This window comes from Triturus cristatus, chromosome 1_2 (assembly GCF_964204655.1).
Source record: "Triturus cristatus chromosome 1_2, aTriCri1.1, whole genome shotgun sequence".
NCBI lineage: Eukaryota > Metazoa > Chordata > Amphibia > Caudata > Salamandridae > Triturus > Triturus cristatus.
In genome coordinates, this window is record NC_140580.1 from 649,442,747 (window position 1) to 649,465,296 (window position 22,550).

The 22,550-nt window shown below is 45.6% G+C and overlaps 2 protein-coding genes across 2 annotated transcripts in view; one reads left to right on the forward strand and one right to left on the reverse strand.

Moving 5' to 3' along the window:
• ZNF511 (zinc finger protein 511) overlaps positions 1–12,246 on the reverse strand; it is a 108,459-nt gene extending 96,213 nt beyond the window's left edge. The window contains exon 1 of the mRNA XM_085608059.1: positions 11,994–12,246. The gene's annotated coding sequence lies outside the window, so the exon portion shown is untranslated. The remainder of the gene's footprint in view (positions 1–11,993) is intronic.
• Positions 12,247–12,274: 28 nt separating this feature from the next.
• TUBGCP2 (tubulin gamma complex component 2) overlaps positions 12,275–22,550 on the forward strand; it is a 257,023-nt gene continuing 246,747 nt past the window's right edge. Inside the window, exons 1-4 of the mRNA XM_085608073.1 lie at positions 12,275–12,535; positions 13,981–14,139; positions 16,688–16,816; positions 17,544–17,726. Of these exons, the coding sequence (XP_085464199.1) occupies positions 13,990–14,139; positions 16,688–16,816; positions 17,544–17,726 (462 nt within the window). The 5' untranslated portion in view covers positions 12,275–12,535; positions 13,981–13,989. The remainder of the gene's footprint in view (positions 12,536–13,980; positions 14,140–16,687; positions 16,817–17,543; positions 17,727–22,550) is intronic.

Sequence of the window (22,550 nt, forward strand, 5' to 3'; positions counted from 1 at the left end):
TTTGCAACTGCGCTTTAAGACCTTGACAGATATTTCGCTCCAAAGGTGTGCATTGGGGTAGTGAGGCATAGATTCTTCCAAAGGAAACAGAATAAAGAGGAACCCGTGGATGAATGGCTAGATGACCTAAAAAGACTAGCAATAGATTGCAATTTTGGTCATTTACATGACGACCTCATCAGGGACCAACTAGTCATGCATAACAACAATTCTTCGTTGCAAGATAGATTATGGGTCAATGGGGATGCACCTTTAGAAGATGTGCTGGCCATAGTAAGAAAATCGGAGATTTCTGGGAGATGTGCCAATGTAGTAAAAGAATCAGGGAAAGATCCAGGGGGTGTTTTTAAAGTACAGAACACAAACAAGAATCCAGGAGTACGCTGGCCTATCCAAGTTCAAAGGTCTGCGCAGAAGGAATGGAGACAAGAAGAGAGGAGATGTTACCGCTGTGATAGCAAAGAACATTTAGCTTTCAGCAAATATTGCCCAGCGTTAAAGAAGAAATGTGGTATCGGTGGTTTAATGGGTCATTTCAGCAAAATGTGCCGTAGAAGAGGAAACGTGAAATATGTGTGGGAGGGTGAGGAGGATCAAGGAGCGACAGGGGACAATGATGACAGTTGTGTCAAAAGCTTACAAGGGAACTATGTCATAAACGTGTCAGACGAATCAGTTAAGGGAAAGCCTATTTGTGAAGTGTCCCTGGGGGGTGTCAAGATTAATGTTTATGCGGATTCTGGTTCACCGTATACTATTGTAAGTCAATCGGTTTGGAAAGAAAAATTCATAGACAAAATGGGGAAGGAATTATATCCTACTGATGTGAACCCAGTAAGTTTTACTGGGGAAAGAATTAACATGCTAGGGTTCAGATGGCTCACGTTCTGTTTCAAGGGAAGATCGGCAAGAGGAAAATTATATGTGGCAGAACAGGGACCATCTGTTTTAGGTTGGTTCGATCAAAAAAACTTGCACATCATTTTAGACCCCAATAGTGAAGAGAAGGTTTTGATTATGGATGCAACTTACAAAACGGGGGATTCATTGGCTGAAAAATATCCAGGTGTCTTTAGGAAGAGATTAGGAGCCCTTAAAGGGTTTGAACATAAAATAGTGCTTAAAGAAGCAGCTGAACCCAGAGTCCATAAGGTGAGACCAGTCCCTATCTTGATAAGAGATGAGGTAAATAAAGAGCTACAGGAGTTGTTAGCTAAAGGTGTAATTGAGGAAGTAGAAAGCTCGGAATGGATTTCTCCGGTTGTCGTCGCGAGGAAAGGCAACGAAAAAATCCGTCTGTGTATTGACTTACGCCATTTAAATAACAACATCGTGATAGATAAATTTCCGCTGCCAAAAATACATGAGATGGTTTCCTCACTCAGAGGGGCAAGTTGGTTCTCAACTATTGACCTATCGGCAGCCTACCATCAAATTATTTTAGCGCCTGAATCTCGGAAGCTCACCGCTTTTATCACACCCTTCGGGTGTTATCAGTTTAAAAGAATGCCTTTTGGACTCGCCTCAGCCGCGGCGGTTTTCCAGCGACTGATGCACAAGCTCTTGGGGGGTGAAAAAGGTGTGAGTTTTTTTCAGGATGACATTCTAATAGCTGCCACTAGCAAGGGAGAACATGATGTTTTGCTTAACAAGATTTTGGGAATTTTACAAATTGCCGGATTAAGTGTAGAGCTAAGCAAATGCAAATTCGGCGAAAGGGAAGTATCGTATTTAGGACACATTATTAGTGGCGAGGGTGTGAGACCAAAACCCTCACTCATTAATGCAATCATGAGATCGCCTGCTCCGTGCACCAAGGAAGAGGTTAGATCATTTTTGGGAATGAGTGAATATTGTGCGAAGTTCATACCTAATTTTGCTAGTGTGTTATACAACATACGTTCACTTTTAAAGAAAAATGTGAAGTTTGAATGGACAAAGGAATGTGAGAAAGAGTTCTCAACGATTAAGACATATTTGGATAATGTGAATGCTTTGAGTAGTTTTGATCCAAACCTTGAGTGTTTTTTGACCACGGATGCAAGCGACAAAGGATTGGGGGCAGTTTTGTCACAGAAGGGTAAGGATGGCCGTGAAAGTATTATTTTGTTTGCCTCAAGAGCTTTATCTCCTGCTGAAACCAGGTACCCTATTATCGAAAGGGAAGCTTTAGCCTGTGCTAGGGCGTTAGAACATTTTAGAGCTTTTGTTTGGGGCAAACCGATTGTCATCCATACTGACCACCGACCTCTGGTTAAAATTTTGACTAGCGAGGGAAGTGTAGGGGCTTCCGCTAGGCTGGCAAGGATTTCTATGAGGATGAAAGAGTACATTTATAGAATCACTTATGTACCTGGGAAGGACAACGTAGTTGCAGATTGTCTTTCTAGATTGCCTGCACCTTTAGAGAAGTGTGAGGATGACCCGTGGGGAAATTTCAGCATTGCCCTTATTCAAGATTCAGGCACCCCAGTCATTACAAAGATGGAATGGGTAGAGGAACAATCCAAAGATGAGGTTTTGGTGGCAGTCTCTAACTATGTTTGCAGAGGTTGGCCAAAGAAACCAAATATGTCTTCAGAGGAAAAAGCCTATTGGGATGTCAGAACAGAACTGTCTTTGGATAAAGATTTATTACTTAGAGGTGATAGACTTATCCCTCCTAGTAGTCTGAGAGGTAGGATCTTGGAGTTGTGTCATGAGGGACATTATGGAGGAGTCAGGACCAAGATAGTTGTTAAAGGTGTATTTTGGTGGCCGGGAGTGGACATGGAGGTGGAGAAGTTTGTTAGAGTGTACCCGGTCTGTTCTTCTGCAGACAAATCTTTAAAAACCTTAAGACCCCCTATGAGTGAAGGGCTGATTCCTAGTCTTCCTTGGGAAGTGATCGCAGTTTATATTTTTGGGCCAGTGGGGGAGTTGAGGGAGTATGGCATTGTGGTGGTTGATTTATTCTCTAAGTGGCCGATGGTCAGGATTGTAAACAAGGTGGACACACACACAGTTTTGGAATTTTTGGATGAAATATTCGTTTTGGAAGGTTTACCAGTGTGTTTTAAGTGACAATGGGGTACAATTTACTTCCAATACTGTGAAGGAATATTTCAAGAAGTGTGGCATCCAACATAAAACAACTTCGCTTTATAATCCTAGTGGGAATGGTACTGTGGAACGATTTAATCGTGTTCTCAAAGGTGTAATCCAATTTGCAATGAGTAAACATTTGGATTGGAAGTTGGAAATGCAAAGAGCGGTTTGGGCATATAGGGTGACTAAACATCCTACAACAGGGTTAGCACCTTTCATTATGATGAGAGGTAGGAGACCTAGATCGAAGTTCTGTCCCAACTGGATGATGGAAGGTGGGATTGAACAATGGTCACCAGATGAAGTAAAGAATAGTCTAGTGTTAGCTCATGGCAAGAGCAAGGAGTACTATGACGTACAACATGGTTCAAAGGAGCAAACAGTAAGAGTGGGTGATTGGGTAAAAATTAAAAGGCCGGTTAAAGTTCCTAAAGGTGAGAGTAGGTTTGAAGCAGCACAGCAAGTAGTGGAGGTTCTCCGAAATAGTGTGAGGCTTGAGGATGGAAGGGTGTGGAACATGAAAAATGTAGCATTAGATTTTGATCAAGTGCATTCTGAGGATACACTTAATTCTGGGCATACACCTGATTTTGAATGGGTGGAAGATTATTTTAATTGCAGTGAAGTTCAGGCTGATTTGGGTAGTAAAGAGAGTAGTGATACAGGTGTGGCAAAACAAGATGGGACATCCCAGGTCAGTGCTGATGGTGGTGGGAAGAGTTCCGTTCTTCCGGAATCTTTTCCCACTGTAAGGAAGGGGGAAGTGGGTCCTGGTAGTTCCAGCATGGAAGGTGTGGCAGTAGGTGGGTACTCAGGTGGGGATTGCGGAAAAAGGAAAAGAGTCTTACCTGCATGGCTAAAGGAATATGTCAAGTAATGAGTTATGGAATGTATTCATGTTTGTGTTTATTGCTTATAATGGTAGGTTTCTGTTTTCTTTTTGGGATTTCTTCTTTCCGTGTTTTGCATTATTTTGTTTTTTTTAATTGTCAGGTCTGTTCCTTATGGGGTGGGATTGTATGTTGTTTGTTGTTTCCAAGAGAGGGGGATGTGTAGTGTATGCCTTTAAGGCATTGGTTATTGTTTAATGTTGTGTGGGTTGAGCGTGCATGGAATCTCTGTGGGGTTCTAGACGGTTTCCAATCTAGAACATCAGATGTTGGCTGATGTCCTGGAGAAGAGATCGTGTAGTCTGGCGCTCGCCTGTTCTTCCTTTTCCATTAAATATATTGGAATTGATACCGTGCCTTCTCATCATTTCACTCCCCTCCTGGCTCTCTACTCAGAGGCCCTGGAGAGTGGTGTTCTGCTGCCTAGGCTATGGGAGGCAGTGCTCACTCTACTCCTTAAACTGGGTAAAGATCTGCAAAATTGCAGCTCCTACTGGCCACTATCTTTATTAAACTTTGATAATAAAATCTTAGCTGATCTACTGTCGACCCGCCTCGCGCTCCTAATAGATCAAATTATTTTCCCGGCCAAGTCAGCCTTTGTTCCGCATTGCTCGACGTCTCTAAATCTCTGTACTCTCATACATGCCCGCCATGGTCGCCCTCTTGGATGGGGAGAAATCCTCAGATTCCTTGGAATGGCCGTTCTTGCAGGCTGTACTTAATAAAATTGGGTTCCCACGTAATTTTTCATCCCTGGTGGCGCTCCTGTACTCCCTACCAATAGCTCGGATTAGGGTGAACGGTACGCTATCAGCCACCTTCCCAATCATGCAGGCAGGGGCGTAACACAGGCCCCCGCAACCCCGGCAGTGCGGGGGGGCCCCCGAGCTGCAGGGGGACCCCTCAGCACTGTACTCACGCCAGAAAGCTCCGGATTAAATCCGGAGAGGGGGCCCCTCTGTGTACCTTGCAGGGGTGCCCCTCCAACTTTCGTTACGCCACTGCATGCAGGGAACGCTGCTGGGTTTCCCTCTTTCACCCCTACTTTTCATAGTAACGATGGACCCACTAGTGCGCCATCTACAGGCTAAACATCTACGCAGAGGTTTGCAGTTTAAACATAGCCTGCTTCTGGTCTCCCTATATGCGAACGACATAATACTAATTTGAACGTCACCCTATGCGCAAACTAGCTCTGATACTTTGGGAATTAATCAGATTTGGGTTCTTGTCTGGCCTCCATATTAATTGGAATAAGTCGGAACTATTTCCACTAATCAATCAATCAATCAATCAAGGAAATTTATAGAGCGCACTACCTACCCGTAGGGTCTCGAGGCGCTTGGGGGGGGGGTGCCGCTACTGCTCGAACAGCCAGGTCTTGAGCTTCTTCCTGAAGGAGAGGTGGTCTTGGGTCAGGCGCAGGTCGGCCGGGAGGGAGTTCCAGGTCTTGGCGGCCAGGTAGGAGAAGGACCTTCCTCCAGCAGTGGTTCTGCGGATGCGTGGGACGGTGGCGAGGGCGTGGCTGGCGGATCGGAGGTGGCGTCTGGGAGCGTAGAAGTTGATTCGGTTGTTGAGGTAGCTCGGGCCTTGGTTGTGGAGAGCTTTGTGTGCGTGGGTAAGGAGGCGGAAGGTGATTCTCTTGTTGATCGGGAGCCAGTGCAGGTCTCTTAGGTGTCCGGAGATGTGGCTGTGACGTGGGATGTCGAGGATGAGTCTGGCTGCGGCGTTCTGGATGCGCTGGAGTCTCTTCTGGATCTTGGCGGTGGTTCCGGCGTAGAGTGCGTTGCCGTAGTCCAGTCGGCTGGTGACGAGGGCCTGGGTGACGGTCTTCCTGGTCTCCGTGGGGATCCACCAGAAGATCTTCCGAAGCATGCGCAGGATGTTGAAGCACGATGAGGAGACGGCGTTGACTTGCCTGGTCATGGAGAGGGAGGAGTCCAGGATGAAACCCAGGTTGCGTGCGTGGTCTGTCGGTTTGGGTGCGGTGCCCAGGGCGGGGGGCCACCAGGAGTCGTCCCAGGCGGAGGGCGTGGAGCCCAGGATGAGGACCTCCGTCTTATCTGAGTTCAGCTTCAGGCGGCTCGTCGTCATCCACTCGGCTACCTCTCTCATCCCTTTGTGCAGGTTGGCTCTGGCGGCGGCGGGGTCGTCGTTGGTCAGGGAGAGGATCAGCTGGGTGTCGTCGGCGTAGGAGATTATGTTGAGGTTGTGTTGGCGTGCGATGGCCGCGAGAGGGCTCATGTAGACGTTGAAGAGAGTCGGGCTCAGTGAGGATCCCTGAGGGACGCCGCAGATGACTTCGGTGGCCTCTGACTTGTACGGTGGTAGGCGGACTCTTTGTGTTCTTCCGTTGAGAAAGGAGACGATCCATTCCAGCGCCTTCTCCTGGATTCCGACGTTGCTGAGGCGCTGTACTAGGGTGCGGTGGCAGACCGTGTCGAAAGCCGCGGAGAGGTCTAGGAGGATGAGGGCCGCTGTTTCCCCGTTGTCCATCAGGGCTCAGATGTCGTCAGTGGCGGCGATGAGGGCGGTCTCGGTGCTGTGGTTGGCCCGGAATCCAGACTGTGATGGGTCGAGGGATCCATTCGTCTCGAGGAAGGCGGCCAGCTGTTTGTTGACGGTTTTCTCCATGACTTTGGCTGGAAACGGTAGTAGAGTTCGTCCGCGCAGTCGCTGATCCACTTCGTGAGGTTGTCGGCGGCCTGGCTGGGGTTCGCTGAGCTGGCCGGAGGGTGCTGGCTCAGGGAGGCGGCGAGCTGGTCGGCTGTGATCTTGTTCCAGCTTCTTCGGGCAGCCTGTTGCTGGTGGTGGTGGATCGTCGTTCTTCTGAAGGTGAAGTGGATGTATCTGTGATCCGTCCAGTGGAGTTCTGTGGCGTGGCTGAAGGCGATGTCTTTGCTGGATGAGAAGATGGCGTCGAGTGTGTGTCCGGCGAGGTGGGTGGGGGTGGACACCAGCTGCTTGAGTCCAAGGTTGGCGAGGTTGTCGAGCAGGGTGCTGGTGTTGCAGTCGTTGTTGTTCTCCAGGTGGAAGTTGAAGTCCCCCAGGAGGATGTAGTCGGCGGAGGGGAGGGCGTGCGGGCTGACGAAGTCGGCGATGTCCTCGCTGAATTGAGTGCGTGGTCCCGGAGGTCGGTAGATCAGGGTGCCTCTGAGGGTGGTCTTCGGGTCGGTGTGGATCTGGAAGTGCAGGTGTTCGGCGGAGGGTGGGGATGTGGAGCAACCACGGACCTCGGGCTCGAGGGAGGGGGCGTGGTCAAGCGGCAGCAGCCGGGCAGCGAGGCACAAGCGGAAGGGGCACACGCAGCAGCTGGTGGCCGTGCGGCGCGGGGGTGTCCCACAAGTAGGTCACTAACTGATGCGACTACTTGGGTGCATTGCAACTTCCCACTGAAACGGTGTGAAAGTTCAGTTCGCTACTTAAGCATTCATAGACACTGAGTTAAAGAAAAGGCCATACGCCTGAACTATGGCCTGGCAGTAGACAGGTTAACTTCGCAAGTGGAACGCTGGATCCGCCTCCCACTATCCATTGCGGGACACATCGCCATTATAATAACAAGCATTTCCAATGCAATAGGTCTCGCATTTACGCGAGTTTAAGCTGCTGGCATTATAAATGACAATGCCTTTTATTTATGTTTAAAAAGCAAAAACAAAAATAAAAATAAAAGGTATTGTCATTTGCAATGTCAATAGCTCAAACTCGCGTAAATGCGAGACCTATTGCATTGCAAATGCTTGTTCTTTTGAGGCACTGGTATATTACATAATCTGCCCCAAATCACAGAATATTGAGCCGAAGCTGGGACTCGAACCTGCCTCCCCAGTTCCAAAGCCAACAGCTCTGGCCCTTAAGCCACATCTCCTCTCACTCGTTTTTGAAAAATGCTATAAGAAGAATTTATTTTTGAATGAAAGGATCAAGAAAAATATGCTATAGCATACAGATAATAAATAGCACAGGATCAGTCAAGAACAAGAAACGATTAGTAAATTAAGTTGAAAATAAGCATCCTTGAATGCACCCCTTTAACTGTAGTGCACGTGCACAGTCTAGCACATTCCCACAGCAAACATTCGAAAGAGTCAAACTTGTATTTTTTCAATTAGGCAAATTTTATTCTGAGTAAATGGAGCTTCCAGATAGCTTGTTTAAGAAATACCTTTATGTTCCAACCAAAATTCGAGCGTGACAGTGAAACTGCAGCCCCGGGAAAGGAGCGTGGTGTGCCCAGGTGCTGGTGAGTGAACACCTCCTCTGAGCTCACCCTTATGGCAAACGTGTCCCTCATTGGTGCTTGCTTTGAATGTTTTGAAGACGTTTTGGTACTGCAGGGGGAATAGGACTATTTTTGTGTGGGATTCATCGTTCTGGAGAACTCATGAAAAATTCCACTTTTTCAAGTTGATAAAACTCTGAGGTGCTAATCTCCGCCTCTTGTCATTCCCTGGCTACATACATAGGGCGTGAGAAGAGAGAAACAGGTGACCTCCGGGCGTGGACAAGTACAGTAAACTTTCTCACCAACTATCATAGATATGCGTATTGAGAGATTTCAAAGAGAAGAATAACAAGCAAAGAAGTCCGCGAGTGGCGCGCGCGCCACCGCAGACCATATGGTTTCAATTATCGCGCCCGTGTCTGGTCAAGATAATTGGAAACATATGCTGCTGCTGCGCGTAACAGACACCAATAGGCCATGGGCGGAGCAATCCGCCCGCCTTTGGCCTATTGTATGCACGCAAAGGCCAATAGCGTGCCCCAAAAGGAAAAGCACACACTTGGGCGTGTGCGATTCCTAGGTCAGTTTCTGAAACCCCCTACAAAATGTCTCGCGCTGCGCACTGCAACGCTAGGCGCGAGACCTAAAAATGGTAGTGCTCCCCCATTTTTTGTATCTTTTTCATAACATTACGATACCCCTCAATAACTTATTTTTTGCGAATCTGCAGAGATTGCTTACACGGCTTGTGTGGGTGGGTAAACCGCCTCGTATTGGCTGAAGCACTCTGGTGCTCCCTTATGAACTGCTCAGCCACACTGTTTATAATCTTGTGTTAGGGAAACACCAGTGAAAAGATTCTAGGTCACCCACATACAATTTTAATATATGTCAAACAGATTAACAAAGGCAGAACATAAATATCAGCATAAGTGGCATGACCACACCCAAGCTAGGGAATCTATGGCTAGGAAATCGTACAACCAGCGAACAGTAGTACACTTTTTTTTTTTAAACTCCTTTTATTAACATTGCTCAAAAGACCATAATTTACATGAATCACTTGCGATTGTACATGGTGAGGTTTAGACATTACAGCAATAGTATTTACATGATAGGAGACTGTAAGTCATTAATGGCTCACCGGGTATACTTTCATACCATGACATATTTGTTCAAGAAGTGTCTTAGCCCGTGTACTCCCTTCCATCCACAGCCCCACCCCAGTCCGGCTGCTGCATATCACATTCCCACCAGCGTCACTGTGTCCCCGCCATGGCGCCCATACTTTCTCCCATTTTGTAATACCTCCCCTTCTCTTGTACACTGTTTCTTCAGCCCACTGGCACCAGTCAAGATCCTGTTCCGACTCTTCCAATGACGGAGGCGAAGATGCCCCCCACCCCCTGGCAATGTTCCTTTTGTCTATCCCAGCTCCAAGTGCCAACCATATTCCTACATGCCTGGGCCACTCAGAGTCCCCTTCAATTATCAATAGAAGCCATGTTGCTTCCATTGGAACCGTCACTCCTGCCACCCCAGACATAGTGTCTGTGACTTTCTGCCAGTACCTGCCAATTTCTGGACATTCTCATGAACAGTAGTACTTATGAATGCTTCCCTGTATGGAACCCACTAATGAAATACTCTGTGAGTGTTCATCGTCCTATACGAGTACATGAATGTATGCTAATTCCATAAGAGGTTGGCTGTTTCTTCAGGATTTTTGTACTTCTTGTATGGTTATGTTGTTTTATGGCAATTATACAACAGTTCTTGAATACTTAACACTCACTCTTAGTGTGTTAGTTACCCATGATGTACCTGCCCTGTATGTGTGAGAATCGTGTGATGTTCCTTCTGCTCCTGCAACCTGTCCTAAACTTGTTTGCATTAGGGAAGGTTGCGCTGCTGGTGTCCATGGTATACCTTTATTGTGTTATGAAGCTAGGTATAACATTTTTACACTACACAAAAGAAAAAGTGCTTGACATTGTCAATGAATGATGTAAGAGAGTGAACCCTTACAAAATATGTGAGCAGAATTTACATTTCGCTTTAAGTATGAAACAAGAAGTAGATGACTTTGTTAATTTTAAACCATAGATGATAAGTGGCTCCATGTCATGTATAACACCTTCATCTAATTCTGGCATTTTAGCCTGGTCGATTGGAATTAAGCAGTAGAGAAGGAACAAATAATCCAGCAGGGATGACTAAATTATGTGGCAAGAAGAGGCAAATTAAGTAGAATAACGCAGCACATTTTCTGATAATATTACTTCATTATTTTGTCATTTTTACATACAGAAACACTGTCTAGGAAAAGATTTTACTTTATTGGTACCAATTTAACATCCAAATAGAGCAATAGAAATGTGCAAGCTGACCAGTTAACCTTTGCGAAGTGCCTTCCAGTACACAGGAAAACATCTTGTAGTGTTTTTAGTACATTTTGATCCGTTTGAACTAGAAACAATTTGTTTTTTGTTAACATCTGCTGATATTCATCATATGACGGATTATGCAGTAAATCAGTAACCATCCCAAAAATGCATCAGAATCTCATAATGCCAGTGGCCCTGATTTTAGCCAAAAACACTTTGCCTTCTTGGGTTTTGAGCCCATGATGAAACTGTTTAAATCAAAACTACAAGCTCCACAATGCAAACTGCTATTGATTGAAAAAATAAAAGGCAGATGATTATATCCTTTGTCTCGATGCCAAAGCGCATAGTTGTGAAAAGCAAAATAAAATGTAGTTGCTGTTTTTCTGCCTTTTTTCTCGTAGGGGATCATGGTTCAACAGCCTAGTGGGTGAGAAGGCAGAGGTTGCCATTCAGATGCACATGCCAGCATCTCACTGCTAATAGGTTAACGTTAATACTGCCTGGAAAACAAAAGACATTATTTACTAGAACAATGCGAGAAGCAGCAGTTAGGCGTGTCCAAAGACACAGAGAAAGTAATAATAATGTACTGCACGCCCCTTTTCCAAGTAGGGCGATTTAGGAGACACGCTTTTAACACTATTGTGAAGTGCCCTGCACAAGTGCACAACAAGCTGCAGGTGCTGCCCAGCTAGGGAGCTGTAGGTCTGGGCAACTAAGGGCTTGCCTGGTATCGCTTTGCCCTATGTGCGAGTTCATTTTACTGAGCAGGTGTGGTTGGATGAACCTCAAACGGTTGAGCACCAGACGTTGTGAATCGTTGGTACTTTTTGGCTAGTCTGGCGGGCAGACAGCTTGGGTCTTAATATCACTGGCTACCCTTGGATCACCCATAACGTTACGTAACACATTAGCTTGCCATATAAAACCTATGTGAATTTGCAGCAATACCTGGTCCAGAAATTGAAAAGACAATTACAATACTGGGCATCGAGTCATACATGCCGCAGAGAGCTAGTATCACGGACACAGTTCAAAGACTGTGAACGGAGGGCTACTGTGCCTCCTGTCCTAAGTCTGACACCCTGGCCTTTGCAGCATCAGCATGGAGATTCCTGTCTGCTTGCAAGCTACTGCAGCAACCATACATAACTCCAAGCATTGACTATTGCCTCTAGCGGGTCGGGCAGTGTTGCAAGTTCCAAAGGCTAACAACACTAATTAAGTCTTGTCTGAGGGCTACGAACAGTGTGGAGTTAAGTGCCCTAATGCCCCCTCAACACCTTAAGAACGACGTGCATCTTCATGCCTCTTCCCAGACGTCCGCTGACTACCACCAGCAGCTGCGAGAACCATCAGCCACCTTGAAGTTAAGAGATGCTAACCACCACTGACCTGACTTTGGGTGTGCTGTCTTCGGGCTGTTAAGGGACTGGCGGTTCAAAGTTGAACCCTGACGATTTGAGGCTAAACACACACGTCTTTCTCCAGCATCCGAGATGCCTTCCTCTGCCAGGTTTTAATTCTCCCTGGTACTATTAATACTAATGGCCGAGAGACCCCTTACTAATAGCGTGCTGGAGATAACACTGTGTGCAGTGCAATCCAAGCCTAGAATGACGGACGGCTCGTGGGCAACTGGACCATCACTTCCGGGGCAAAGGGGCGGGCTCTGTGCAGATGACTGAAAGGAATTTGCCCTGGAGTCACCGTTGCTATTCCGGGGCGGGTCATTTTTAACCAATCTCTGGATATGCGTGATGGGACAGCTCTCCAGACCCTCCTAATAGCGTTTGCTACTCTGACAGTCAGTGTAAACAAGTTTTCCGATTGTCCCATACTTCCTTCACTTACTGAAGTCAGTTGAAGTCATTCACGTACCCAAGGTTAGCAGGGCTGTAAACGGAATTTTATGAATACGCCGAGAGAGGCGAGAGGTAAGTCAAACTTTCATGAATGTTAGCAGTATTTTGTCCGGTTGACATATATGGATAAAAGAAAAAGAGGGTGAAATGACGCATACATGACAATGTCAATCATTTTTATGGTTTTGTATAGTAAAAGAGGACATGTGCAGCACAAGCAGCAGACCTTTTCTGTTGCAGAACAGAAACAGCACAAGCAGCAATGGTTAAAGGTTCCTCACTCACAGAAAAGGCTCGAGCTTTCAAATAGCTCGCCCACCTCTACTCCTACAGGGCTTCCAAGTTTTCAGTTTGCTCATGCGTGACATTACTAGGTTTGCCATATACGTATTGTGACATTTGCATGTTTTTATGTGTGACAGACACTTTTTATCAGAGCTAAGTATAGCAAACATATATGCAAACCTTTGTCCCTCTTCTATCCCTCTGCTATCCTTCTCAATCCAAATAACTGAATAATATCCACCACTCCAAATTACTTTCATATTTCACTATACTAATTCAACACTTATCCTTTAATGGGTTCTGGAATAGCGTGCTACTTGCCAAAAAAGCGCTTCAACACCTCATCGGGGGTAAAAAGCGTTATATATTTGTAAATCTTTTTTCCCTCTTCTATCCCTCCCCTATCCTTCTCAATCCAAATAACTGAATAATATCCGCCACTCCAAATTACTTTCATACTTCACTATACTAATTCACCACTAATCCTTTATGGGTTTCGGAGTAGCAAGCTACTCGCCGAAAAAAGTGCTTCAACACCCCATTAGGGGTAACAAGCGCTATATAAATGCAAACCTTTTTTCCCTCTTCCATCCCTCCGCTATCCTTCTCAATCCTAATAACTGATTAATATCCACCACTCAAATTACTTTCATATTTCACTATACTAATTCACCACTAATCCTTATGGGTTCCGGAGTAGCGTGCTACTTGCCAAAAAAGCGCCTCATCACCCCATCGGGGGTAACAAGCGCTATATAAATGTAAACCTTTTTTCCCTCCGCTATCCTTCTCAATCCAGATAACTGATTAATATCCACTACTCAAATTACTTTCATATTTCACTATATTAATTGATCACTAATCCTTATGGGTTCCATAGTAGCGTGGTACTCGCCATAAAAGCACTTCAACACCCATCAGGGGTAACAAGCGCTATATAAATGCAAACCTTTTTCCCTCTTCTATCCGTCCCATATCATTCTGAATCCAAATAACTGATTTACCCATCCACCACTCAAATTACTTTCATATTTCACTATACTAATTCAACACGAATCCTTTAGGGAGTTCCAGAGTAGCATGCTACTCATCGAAAAAGCGCTTTAACGCCTCGTCAGGGGTAGTAAGCGCTATATAAATGCAATTACAATACAATACAATATTGTCTAGATAAAGCCGCCATGTAGTGCTCTCTGCCGCATTCTGAATGGTATTTATTTTCCCCATTTGAGGACACAAGAATGAGCGAGTTCCGCATCCATCATGATGTAAATGAGCTAATCAGCTTGCTGCGTGTTCATGGAGGGGATGGAGCGGAGATTTACATCGAACTTCTACAGAAGAATCGCACTCCTTACATCACGACGTCTGTCTCCACACACACAGCTAAGGTGAGCATCATGTGTCTGTCTTTCTGTGCTTCACTTTGCAGTTCCCCTACCCAGTGTTTTTCTGATCTCCTCTGGCCTGTTCTCTTTCTTTGTGCTGTGTAGTCACTATATTCTTCTGTTTGCATGTACTACTGGCATCTTTCCTTCTGTGCTCTTACTCATTTTTCTGTGCTGTGCTGTATTGTTTTCCTCTGCTGCGTCCCTTCTTCCGTGTTCTATTCTCTTATTATCCTGGAACGCCCCCTTCCATGATTTCACTATGCTTTTCTTACCTTTGGCTATGCACTTTCGTTTTTTTTCTGTGCAGCACTATTTCTTTTTTTCCTATTTATTGCTCTAGTTTATGTCTCTGGCAATATTTTCCCAGGCTGTGGGCTTTTGTTTTTCTCCTTAGCTTTATTCCTCTCCTGGCTTTTTATTCTTTTATGTTTTTCTCCAGTCTTTCCCGGAGTTTTGCTCATCTCTGCTCTTCCGCTTGGTTGCACATTTGGTTTCTTCTAACACGCACACACTGTTATTTGGTCTTTTCCTGGCCTGACCTGTACTCTTTTGTTGTAGGTTTTGTGCTACAGTTGTCATAGGTTGTCTGCCCCTCTTGTTTTATCCAGGGGTGCACTTGTCTTCTGCATTAAAGTAGCTTCTTCTCCTAAGCTGCAGTGTTCTTTTGTTGTGTCCCCCTGCTGTGGCCTTTCCTCCTTGTGCTGGTTTTCAATCTAAACTTCCTGAGTTGGGCTTTCTTCTCTTGTCCGTACGTATGCCCATCTGATGTCCTCTTTTCCAGATGTGCTCTTTGCTTGTTTCTGAGGCCTGTCCCCTCTATTATCATCTTCAGTATATCTCCCAACCTTGGTTTACTCCCAGGCAACTCTCTTCATTGTCTCTCTAAAGTTTATTTCTGCAATCCTTGTTGCGCCAGGAACAAGAACACACTGTTAAGGAGAAAGTGTGGGTGTTCCCCACTATCATGGATACTGGGTACTCTGCATGCAACAGAAAGTTGACTTCCCCAACCCCTTTGCCTCTTTGGGAAAATACGAATGAACGCATTCATTATCCATCTGAATATATATATGAATATTATGTACAGCAACAGGAAAAATGAAAGTAGTTGTGTTTTTTGGATTTATGTAGCGTGGCAATCACCCGACGGTATAAAGGCGAATCGGCAGCTTCTTAGAATGCTGATTTGATAAGACGAACAGAGAGTGATACAGCTGTTAAGCTGCTGGGAAAAGCCACCTCTTAAGATGTTTTTTGAAAAATGTCAGAGAATACAACACTAGTAGATGTAGATTTCTAGGTAGGCTATTTCTAAAGCTGAGAACTCTGAACTATTTTCTTTTTAGAGTGGAACAAAGGAGTCTAGGTACTCGGGTAAAAAATGCTTGTTATGATCTAAGGTGACTTTCGGTTTATACAACACAAGCTTCCTTCACAAGGGGTTCTGATTCCTGGTATAAAAACCTTTATTAACTAAGGAGAGTGCTTCAAAGCAATTTTTCAGCCTAAACGGCAACCAGCGCAGCTTGACTAACACAGGTGAGATAGAATCAAACTTTTCAAGTTGAATGTTAGCCTTGCAGCTGCGTTTTGTAGGAGCTCTAGTTGCTGTAGAATTTTGACAGGAAGGCCAAGATAAATCAATGGGATTGCAATAGTACAACCTTGCTGATATGAAAGCATTCAGGTATACAGCTTCTCACCTCTGTTTACTTGCTCCTCATAGTGAGTTACTTATCAAACTGAAACCCTAGGTTTTCCACTTTTAAAACCGGGGTAGGTTTTACTTCCAATGAGTCCAGCCAAAAATGAATATCCAACACTGGTTACTTTTTGTATGGGGCAAAGATTTTCTTTTGCTCACATAAAGCATAATCTGATTCTTAGGACATTCATGCCGTAACTCTTTGGAGGCAGTCATTGCGTTTGTCCACTGAGGTCTTAAGATCCATTAGGATTGATAACCCATATGAAGAGATCAGTACAGCTAAAGGGATTATGTATAATTTGAAACGTAATGAAGACAGAATAGACCCCTGTGGAATTCCACATGTTAACATCCTGTCTCTTCCAACCACTTTATTAGGAACCAGTGGCCAGCAGCATCATATGCTGCCCAAAAAGCCAATAGGATCATGATAACTGGGATACCTTGGTAGGTGCAGCAACAAAACTCATCCAAGGCCACTGTTACTACCCTTTCAGTACTACAACCAGTACAAAATCCAGCTTGTGTGATGGTGGAGCAGATTTTGAGCTTCGTCAAGATGTGAAACCTAAAAAATGTACAGGTACTTGGCACCCTCCTGTTAAACTACCATTATTGATAGTTTGTTACTTACACGTGTGATTATTTTTGTATGTCATGCTCCAATGTTTCTCAGTGAAACCCTGTCAGAGGGTAGGAATATATCTTTATCAAAATAAATAAGCCAAAAGATCATAATCACTTATTTGAAGCTGTGCCAAGTCCCACATGTTCTTATCATGTTATTCTTAAAAGCTGTTCCATAATTTGTTCTTCTGTTTGTTTTCGTGTTGTCTACAGGTTAAAATAGCAGAATTTTCCCAGACCCCAGAAGATTTTCTGAAAAAATATGAGGAACTGAAATCGAAGAATACCCGGAACCTTGACCCCCTGGTCTATTTGCTGGCCAAGCTCACTGATGATAAAGAGGTAGTGCTGGAAATTCAGTTGGTGGGATTGTTTGGTTAGCCTGAAAAACAAAGTGAGTGCTGATGGCATAAGGGTTTAGCTCTGTGTGTGAATGGATTTAAATGGAATTACATTAAGAAGAATGTTGGCTGGGTAAGAAGATGCGAAATCTGTTAAGGCTTTCTGTTTAAAAGCACTAGAGTCTATAGCCAAGAGGAAGCTTCAAACGTCTCAGAACCTACCTTGCCTCTCTGTGTGACATCTACTGCTTTCATCTGCTTAGATCTTCATCCAAAGGTTGGTGTCTGGCTAAACATACAAAGCAATTTACCTTATTTGAATAGGTATCCGTCCTGCAACTCCATAGCTCCTCCCCCTTTTCTTAATCTCCTCCTACTTGTCAGTTTATCCGCAGAGTAGGATTTAAAACTAGAAAGCACCATATCTGTAATGTGGGCAGTGAAGTGAGAACCTAAGAATTGTTTGTCTCTACCATCATTGCACATTGTGGTGATTCAGGTTTTTTAATGAATGGATGTGAAGCACCTCTGTATCAGCTTCATTGATTAGGCCAGTTATTTGATGTATTTTAGATCTGTATATACCCATTACCATCCTATCAGATAATGGAATTTGAACTCACTAATCTTACTCCTAGAACTTCTTAGTTTCCTACTTGCATGATAGTGTCAGTCAAGTTGTGATTTAAGTCTACATGCCTCCATTGATGTGAATATTTGATTTTCAGACTCTTCGGTATCTGCAGCAGAATGCCCGGGACCGCAAGGAACTCACCACAAGCATTATTGTTCCTTCTGGGGCCTCTACGTTGAACATCCCTCCCAGCACCACACTGATGTCCGAGAAGGAGCTGGAAGATATCAGGAAACAGCTGGGCAGCTTCATCAATTCCGGTGCCAACGTGCACCAGGTAGTTGCTTCCTTTCTGTGCTAGGTGTCACTAGACAGCTTTTATTGCAGTAAGGCACTGAGACTGCATGGTTTTCTGAGTGGATCTACATGAGGAGGAAAAAGTGATCATGTTGCGTGTGGAGTGCTCATCTATATTCAGGCTGCTGATATTATGAACCAATAGTGTTATGGGGAAACAGATGTTTCAGTGGAGAGCTATTGCTTAAAATGTGGGCTACAAGCATGATAAAGCCTCGGCATATCTAAAAGAGCAGCTGAGGTGTTCACGGGCAATTTCTGCTGTAACATGTCAGACAAAGGTGATTAACATGGTGAATGTGTTGAGTGGTTACCACCGAGACTGGAGCTGTTTCTGGTCTCACTCTGCCAAACTGTATATACATTTTTAAACCTATTTCCAATCAGACCAACAGGTAGAATGTTATTTGCCAATAATTGCATAAACGTTGTCTGTAGTAGCACAGTACAACTGCATTCTCTTGTTTACTTAATTTTTATCCTTCCATTGTAGTAGACAGTATTTTCATCGCAGCTGAACATCTGGCTAATGTTCTTTTATTATTAATGTTAATGGTTTTGGCAGTCAGTTCAGTAAATGAGTCTCATTGGGTTACCCGAAAGCTAATTCCATCTAGCCAGTTAATGCCCCTCCAAGCAACCATTTACTCATGAAAATAATCAAACATAAAGCTTTAAACAATTGCCAAAATCTCAGTGCATCAACCACACTGCAAAATGATTGAGTTAAGATAGTGCAGTCTGTATTCTGCTGAGTGGTGGGGAGGCCTCATGAGTTGTCAAAGACCTTTGCCTCAAGACTAACCATAGCTGCTAGCCGGTAGTGGAATGATATGCTTGATGGCCTGCTTCTCGCAGAGCAGGAGTCTGAGAACAGAATGACGCCTAGATCAAGCAGTGGCTGTCGTGGGTGGGATTTTCTTTTTCTTAAAACATTTGTAATTGTTTATTTTTAATTTTTAAAGTTAACATGAAAGCAGTACATATCACGCATAAACTGTATTATATATAGGTAAAAGCGCACAAGCATGACACGTCGAGAGCATTTAATGTACAGAGCAAGGACTTAGTAATCCTGATACCGTGTTCATGGAATGTCAAGTTCAAAGAGATCCTACATAGGGCCTGTTATGTTTCCATGTTTGGTTGTACACCCCCTCTCCTAATATATTTCCTTTTCCGTATATGCACATTGATACATCCCGCACAGCTGTTCTGCATGTGGTGGGGCCTTGCCAGAGTTCCAGTAGTGTACAATGCCAATTGTAGCCAGAAGGTACCCCAGTCAGATTCGTGTGTGTCATATACCCTCCCACTCCTTGATAACATCTAGAAGGCACGCTATTGGGTCTGAGCTAAAAAAATGGCATCCCAAAACCCCTTCATGTGGTGAAACTACTGTACGCCCCTAGCAAAGGATCATTGGGGAAAGAAGTATTTCTTCCGCCTCACAGTTGGCATGTGTGAGAACGTGTTCTACCCATTTTCCATAGTTTGCTATCGGAGTAGGAGTATTTGTGTGAGAACTTTAATGAGTCTAAAACGTTTGGGAATGGCGAGTTCATGCGATGCCACCATGCCCTCTGTCCATTCCTGTTCCTCAATGCCACTTATCTGCTGCTACAAGCGGGTCTGCAGCATTGATTATCAGCGGGTCACTGATTTATGAGAACTCATGCCTACTCAGTGGCTCCATTACTATGTTAGCCTTGAAAGGAATAAACTTTGAAAGCAACAATGACTCTGAGTGGTACCAGTCCTGGGGTGTGCCTCAATTATAGATATCTGAATAATTGGGATCTGTGAAGACTGAATTCTTCTGATAGTGTTTCAAAAGATTTTGTTGCCGTAGAGGGGTCTTGCATAATCCTGCAGTGCCAGCCAAACCTGCGCAGCACCTTTTTCCAGCAGTTCAATCTGGGACGCATATAATTAGTGTACCAGAAATGAACCATTGAACAGATCTTATGCTATATAGATCTCAGGGTCGTCTCTGAACCCAAACAGCAAGTAATTTACGATAAGCAACTGCCAGCCCAGTAATACAGCTACATGTTTTCCATTCCCAAGTTGCCATCAAAAATTGTTTGAATATATTTGTCCCAGGATATTCTCGGAGATTTACCATTGCGAATTAGGTAGTGTGATTTAACTAGTATAAAGTGAAAGAATTGGTCATGAATCTCATGTAGGTAGTTCTGGACCACTTAAAAGAGACTCCGAATGAATGACTGTCTTCTGCAAGTCAGCCAAAAGATGGGCGGGGCATGTCAAGCTCCTAATACTTCCCCCAGCGGTAGACTTGTGCATCCTTAAGTATTTGAAGCTTTTGGTCAGTGTTCACAAATGAGTCCTCCAGGCCTCTGTGGAATTCCTTACCCACAGCTGGACTATGGCAAATTTGTCCCATTTCAGTATGGGCCCAGTAGCTTCCCCATAAAAATTGAGGATCTTCATCAACCTCTTGCCGTTCATTGCATATGGAAGCAGATTCTTACATTTGTAAGTAGGTATAGCGCAAGGAAATATAAAGTGGCAATGATAGTCAATGGGGAAGGTAGACCGGAAGGTAGGAATTTAACACTGACCGCAATGAAGCGTGGGTCGAATACATCAACCAGGTTCATTCTGGTCAATGATTTTACCATCTAACCTTCGTCCTTTAAGTCGCAATCGTTTTTTTTTTTTTTTTTTTTTTTTTTTTTAAACCTTTATTATTTGCAGTTGCTTCATCTTACAAAGTACGGTCACCGTCCAGGCGGCGAATCAGTGAAACAAAGCGCACGTTTCCTGATGGTGAAACACAGCCATTCAGCCGGCAACCCGGGGTCCGGCGGCGTTGTGCAGGTTAACGTGTATACAGGAATGAGATGCGTACATTGTCAAAACAACAGATACATGGGGTTTTTTCCTTTTTCCGGTGTAGTTTTGTGGTGTTCCTGATGTGTGTTGTCAGCAACAGAGGATGGCGCTGTGGTCCAGCCCACTCCGCGGCTGTGCCGGTGGCTACCTAGGCCCTGATCTGGATTCTTACAGGACATCACTATTACCCCAAAATGTAAAGGCCTCCGGGCAGCCTAGCGTCAGCGTCGTGCTCATAGTGTAGGCTGAAGCGCGACAAGGATGCTGTGGTATAGCTCACTGCGACATATCTGACAGCGTGTAGGCCCGGCGAGTCTAGTGTGCAGCTTCGTAGCCCATGGTTATGAGTGTGCTACGCGGTGCGCATCCGTCCCACCAGCGCCGCGCCCCCCCAGCCGCCAAGCGTCGGCGCATATCCGGCATGGCACAGAGTGCGCCCAGGGTAAGAGTTTGCCGTATTCTCCGGGCGCATCCGCCCCAGGCGGGGAGCGCGTGTCTACATCACATTGTCATCTGTAAGCGGGGGCTCGCTAGGGAGGGCAGCCCCCCGGGGGCGCCGCGCGACGCATCCATCGTTAGTTATCCGTGGTGAAATGAGGATTCGATCTGGGAACTTAACCTATATATAAACTACTCCCCATGTATGTGCGGCAATAGAGGGGTGTCAAGGTTAGGGTCGTAAACTCAGGTGGGGTCAAGGGGAAGGGGAGAGGAGGGAGGAGGAGATCATTCTGCGATCGAGCAGGGGGGCCATCATCCGCCAAGCGGAGCACAGTGGGACCGCGCAGCGTGCGCGGGGAGCCGCAGGCCAGGGGAGGGGGGGGGGAAAGTGGGCCGTCAAGAGGGCAATAGGCCTAGGGCTGCCGCCATTCCACTAGTAGGGGAGTGATAAGCCCCAGAGATTCAAGTTATCCCTCGGTCCTGGCAGGCCCTCTGGAACGCTGCGAGAAGGTTATCCCAAAGCTGGGCGATGGGGAACTTCCGGAGCCCTGCAGTCTCCTCACGAAGAAGCACCGCGCTTTCCGCCTGCGCCCAATTGGTAAAGGAGGCCCTCCAATGTCGGATGTGTGGGGGGGCGGTTGCCTTCCAATGCTTGGTGAGCAAGCGTTTGGCCGTTATAAGACCCATGTCCCAAAAGCGTGCCTGTACTTTGTTGTCTTTCGTTCGCCTATAGAGCCCTAGTATGCTTGCTTTCCATGTGCGCGGGAGTTGTCCGTCAGCGCCGCGCGCGAGCAGTGTTAATACGTCGTCCCAGTACGGCTGTAGAGTAGGGCAGTGCCAAAGCATGTGTAAGAGGTCCGCTCCCGGCAGCAAGCATTGCTGGCAGGTCGCATCTGTCCGCGCAAAGTATCTGTTGATTTTGTCGGGCGTGAGGTATGCGCGCTGCAGTATGTAGTATTGTATAATTTTGAATCGGGGATTGCGCAGGACTGTGGTCGGGCCGGCCAGTATCAGCGCCCATTCCTTATCTGTCCAGTCTCTTCCCCTATCTGCCGCCCAGCGTTCCCTTAGCGTTCATGTGGATGGTTGCGAGTGCGCCTGCAGTGCCTGCGCCAGCCAGTGCACAATGTGTGCGCCATTCCCCATTACATGTAGGTATTGTATAAAGGTATGCACTGGAGGCTCCGCTGCCAAGTCTCCCCAGGAAGTTTAAGTCGCAATCATCACAGGATTACAGTTCTAAAGCCACCCCAGGACCTTTGCAGATACACTTGGAGACTTAAGGGTGTAAGACAGAGGCCAATAGCAGGGTCCAGCGCTGGTCCAGTTGACACTGATCAGCTGGGCAGTTGCAGGAAAGGCATCTTGTAGCTTTTTGTATTCTTGCAGTGTGAACAGGAGGTCAACCGTATGACCCTTGGAGCCCACTTATCTGCCCCAGTTGCAAGAGACAGCAGTTCCAGTCCTTCAGATCTTTTATCAGGCCCCAGACAGCAGGTAC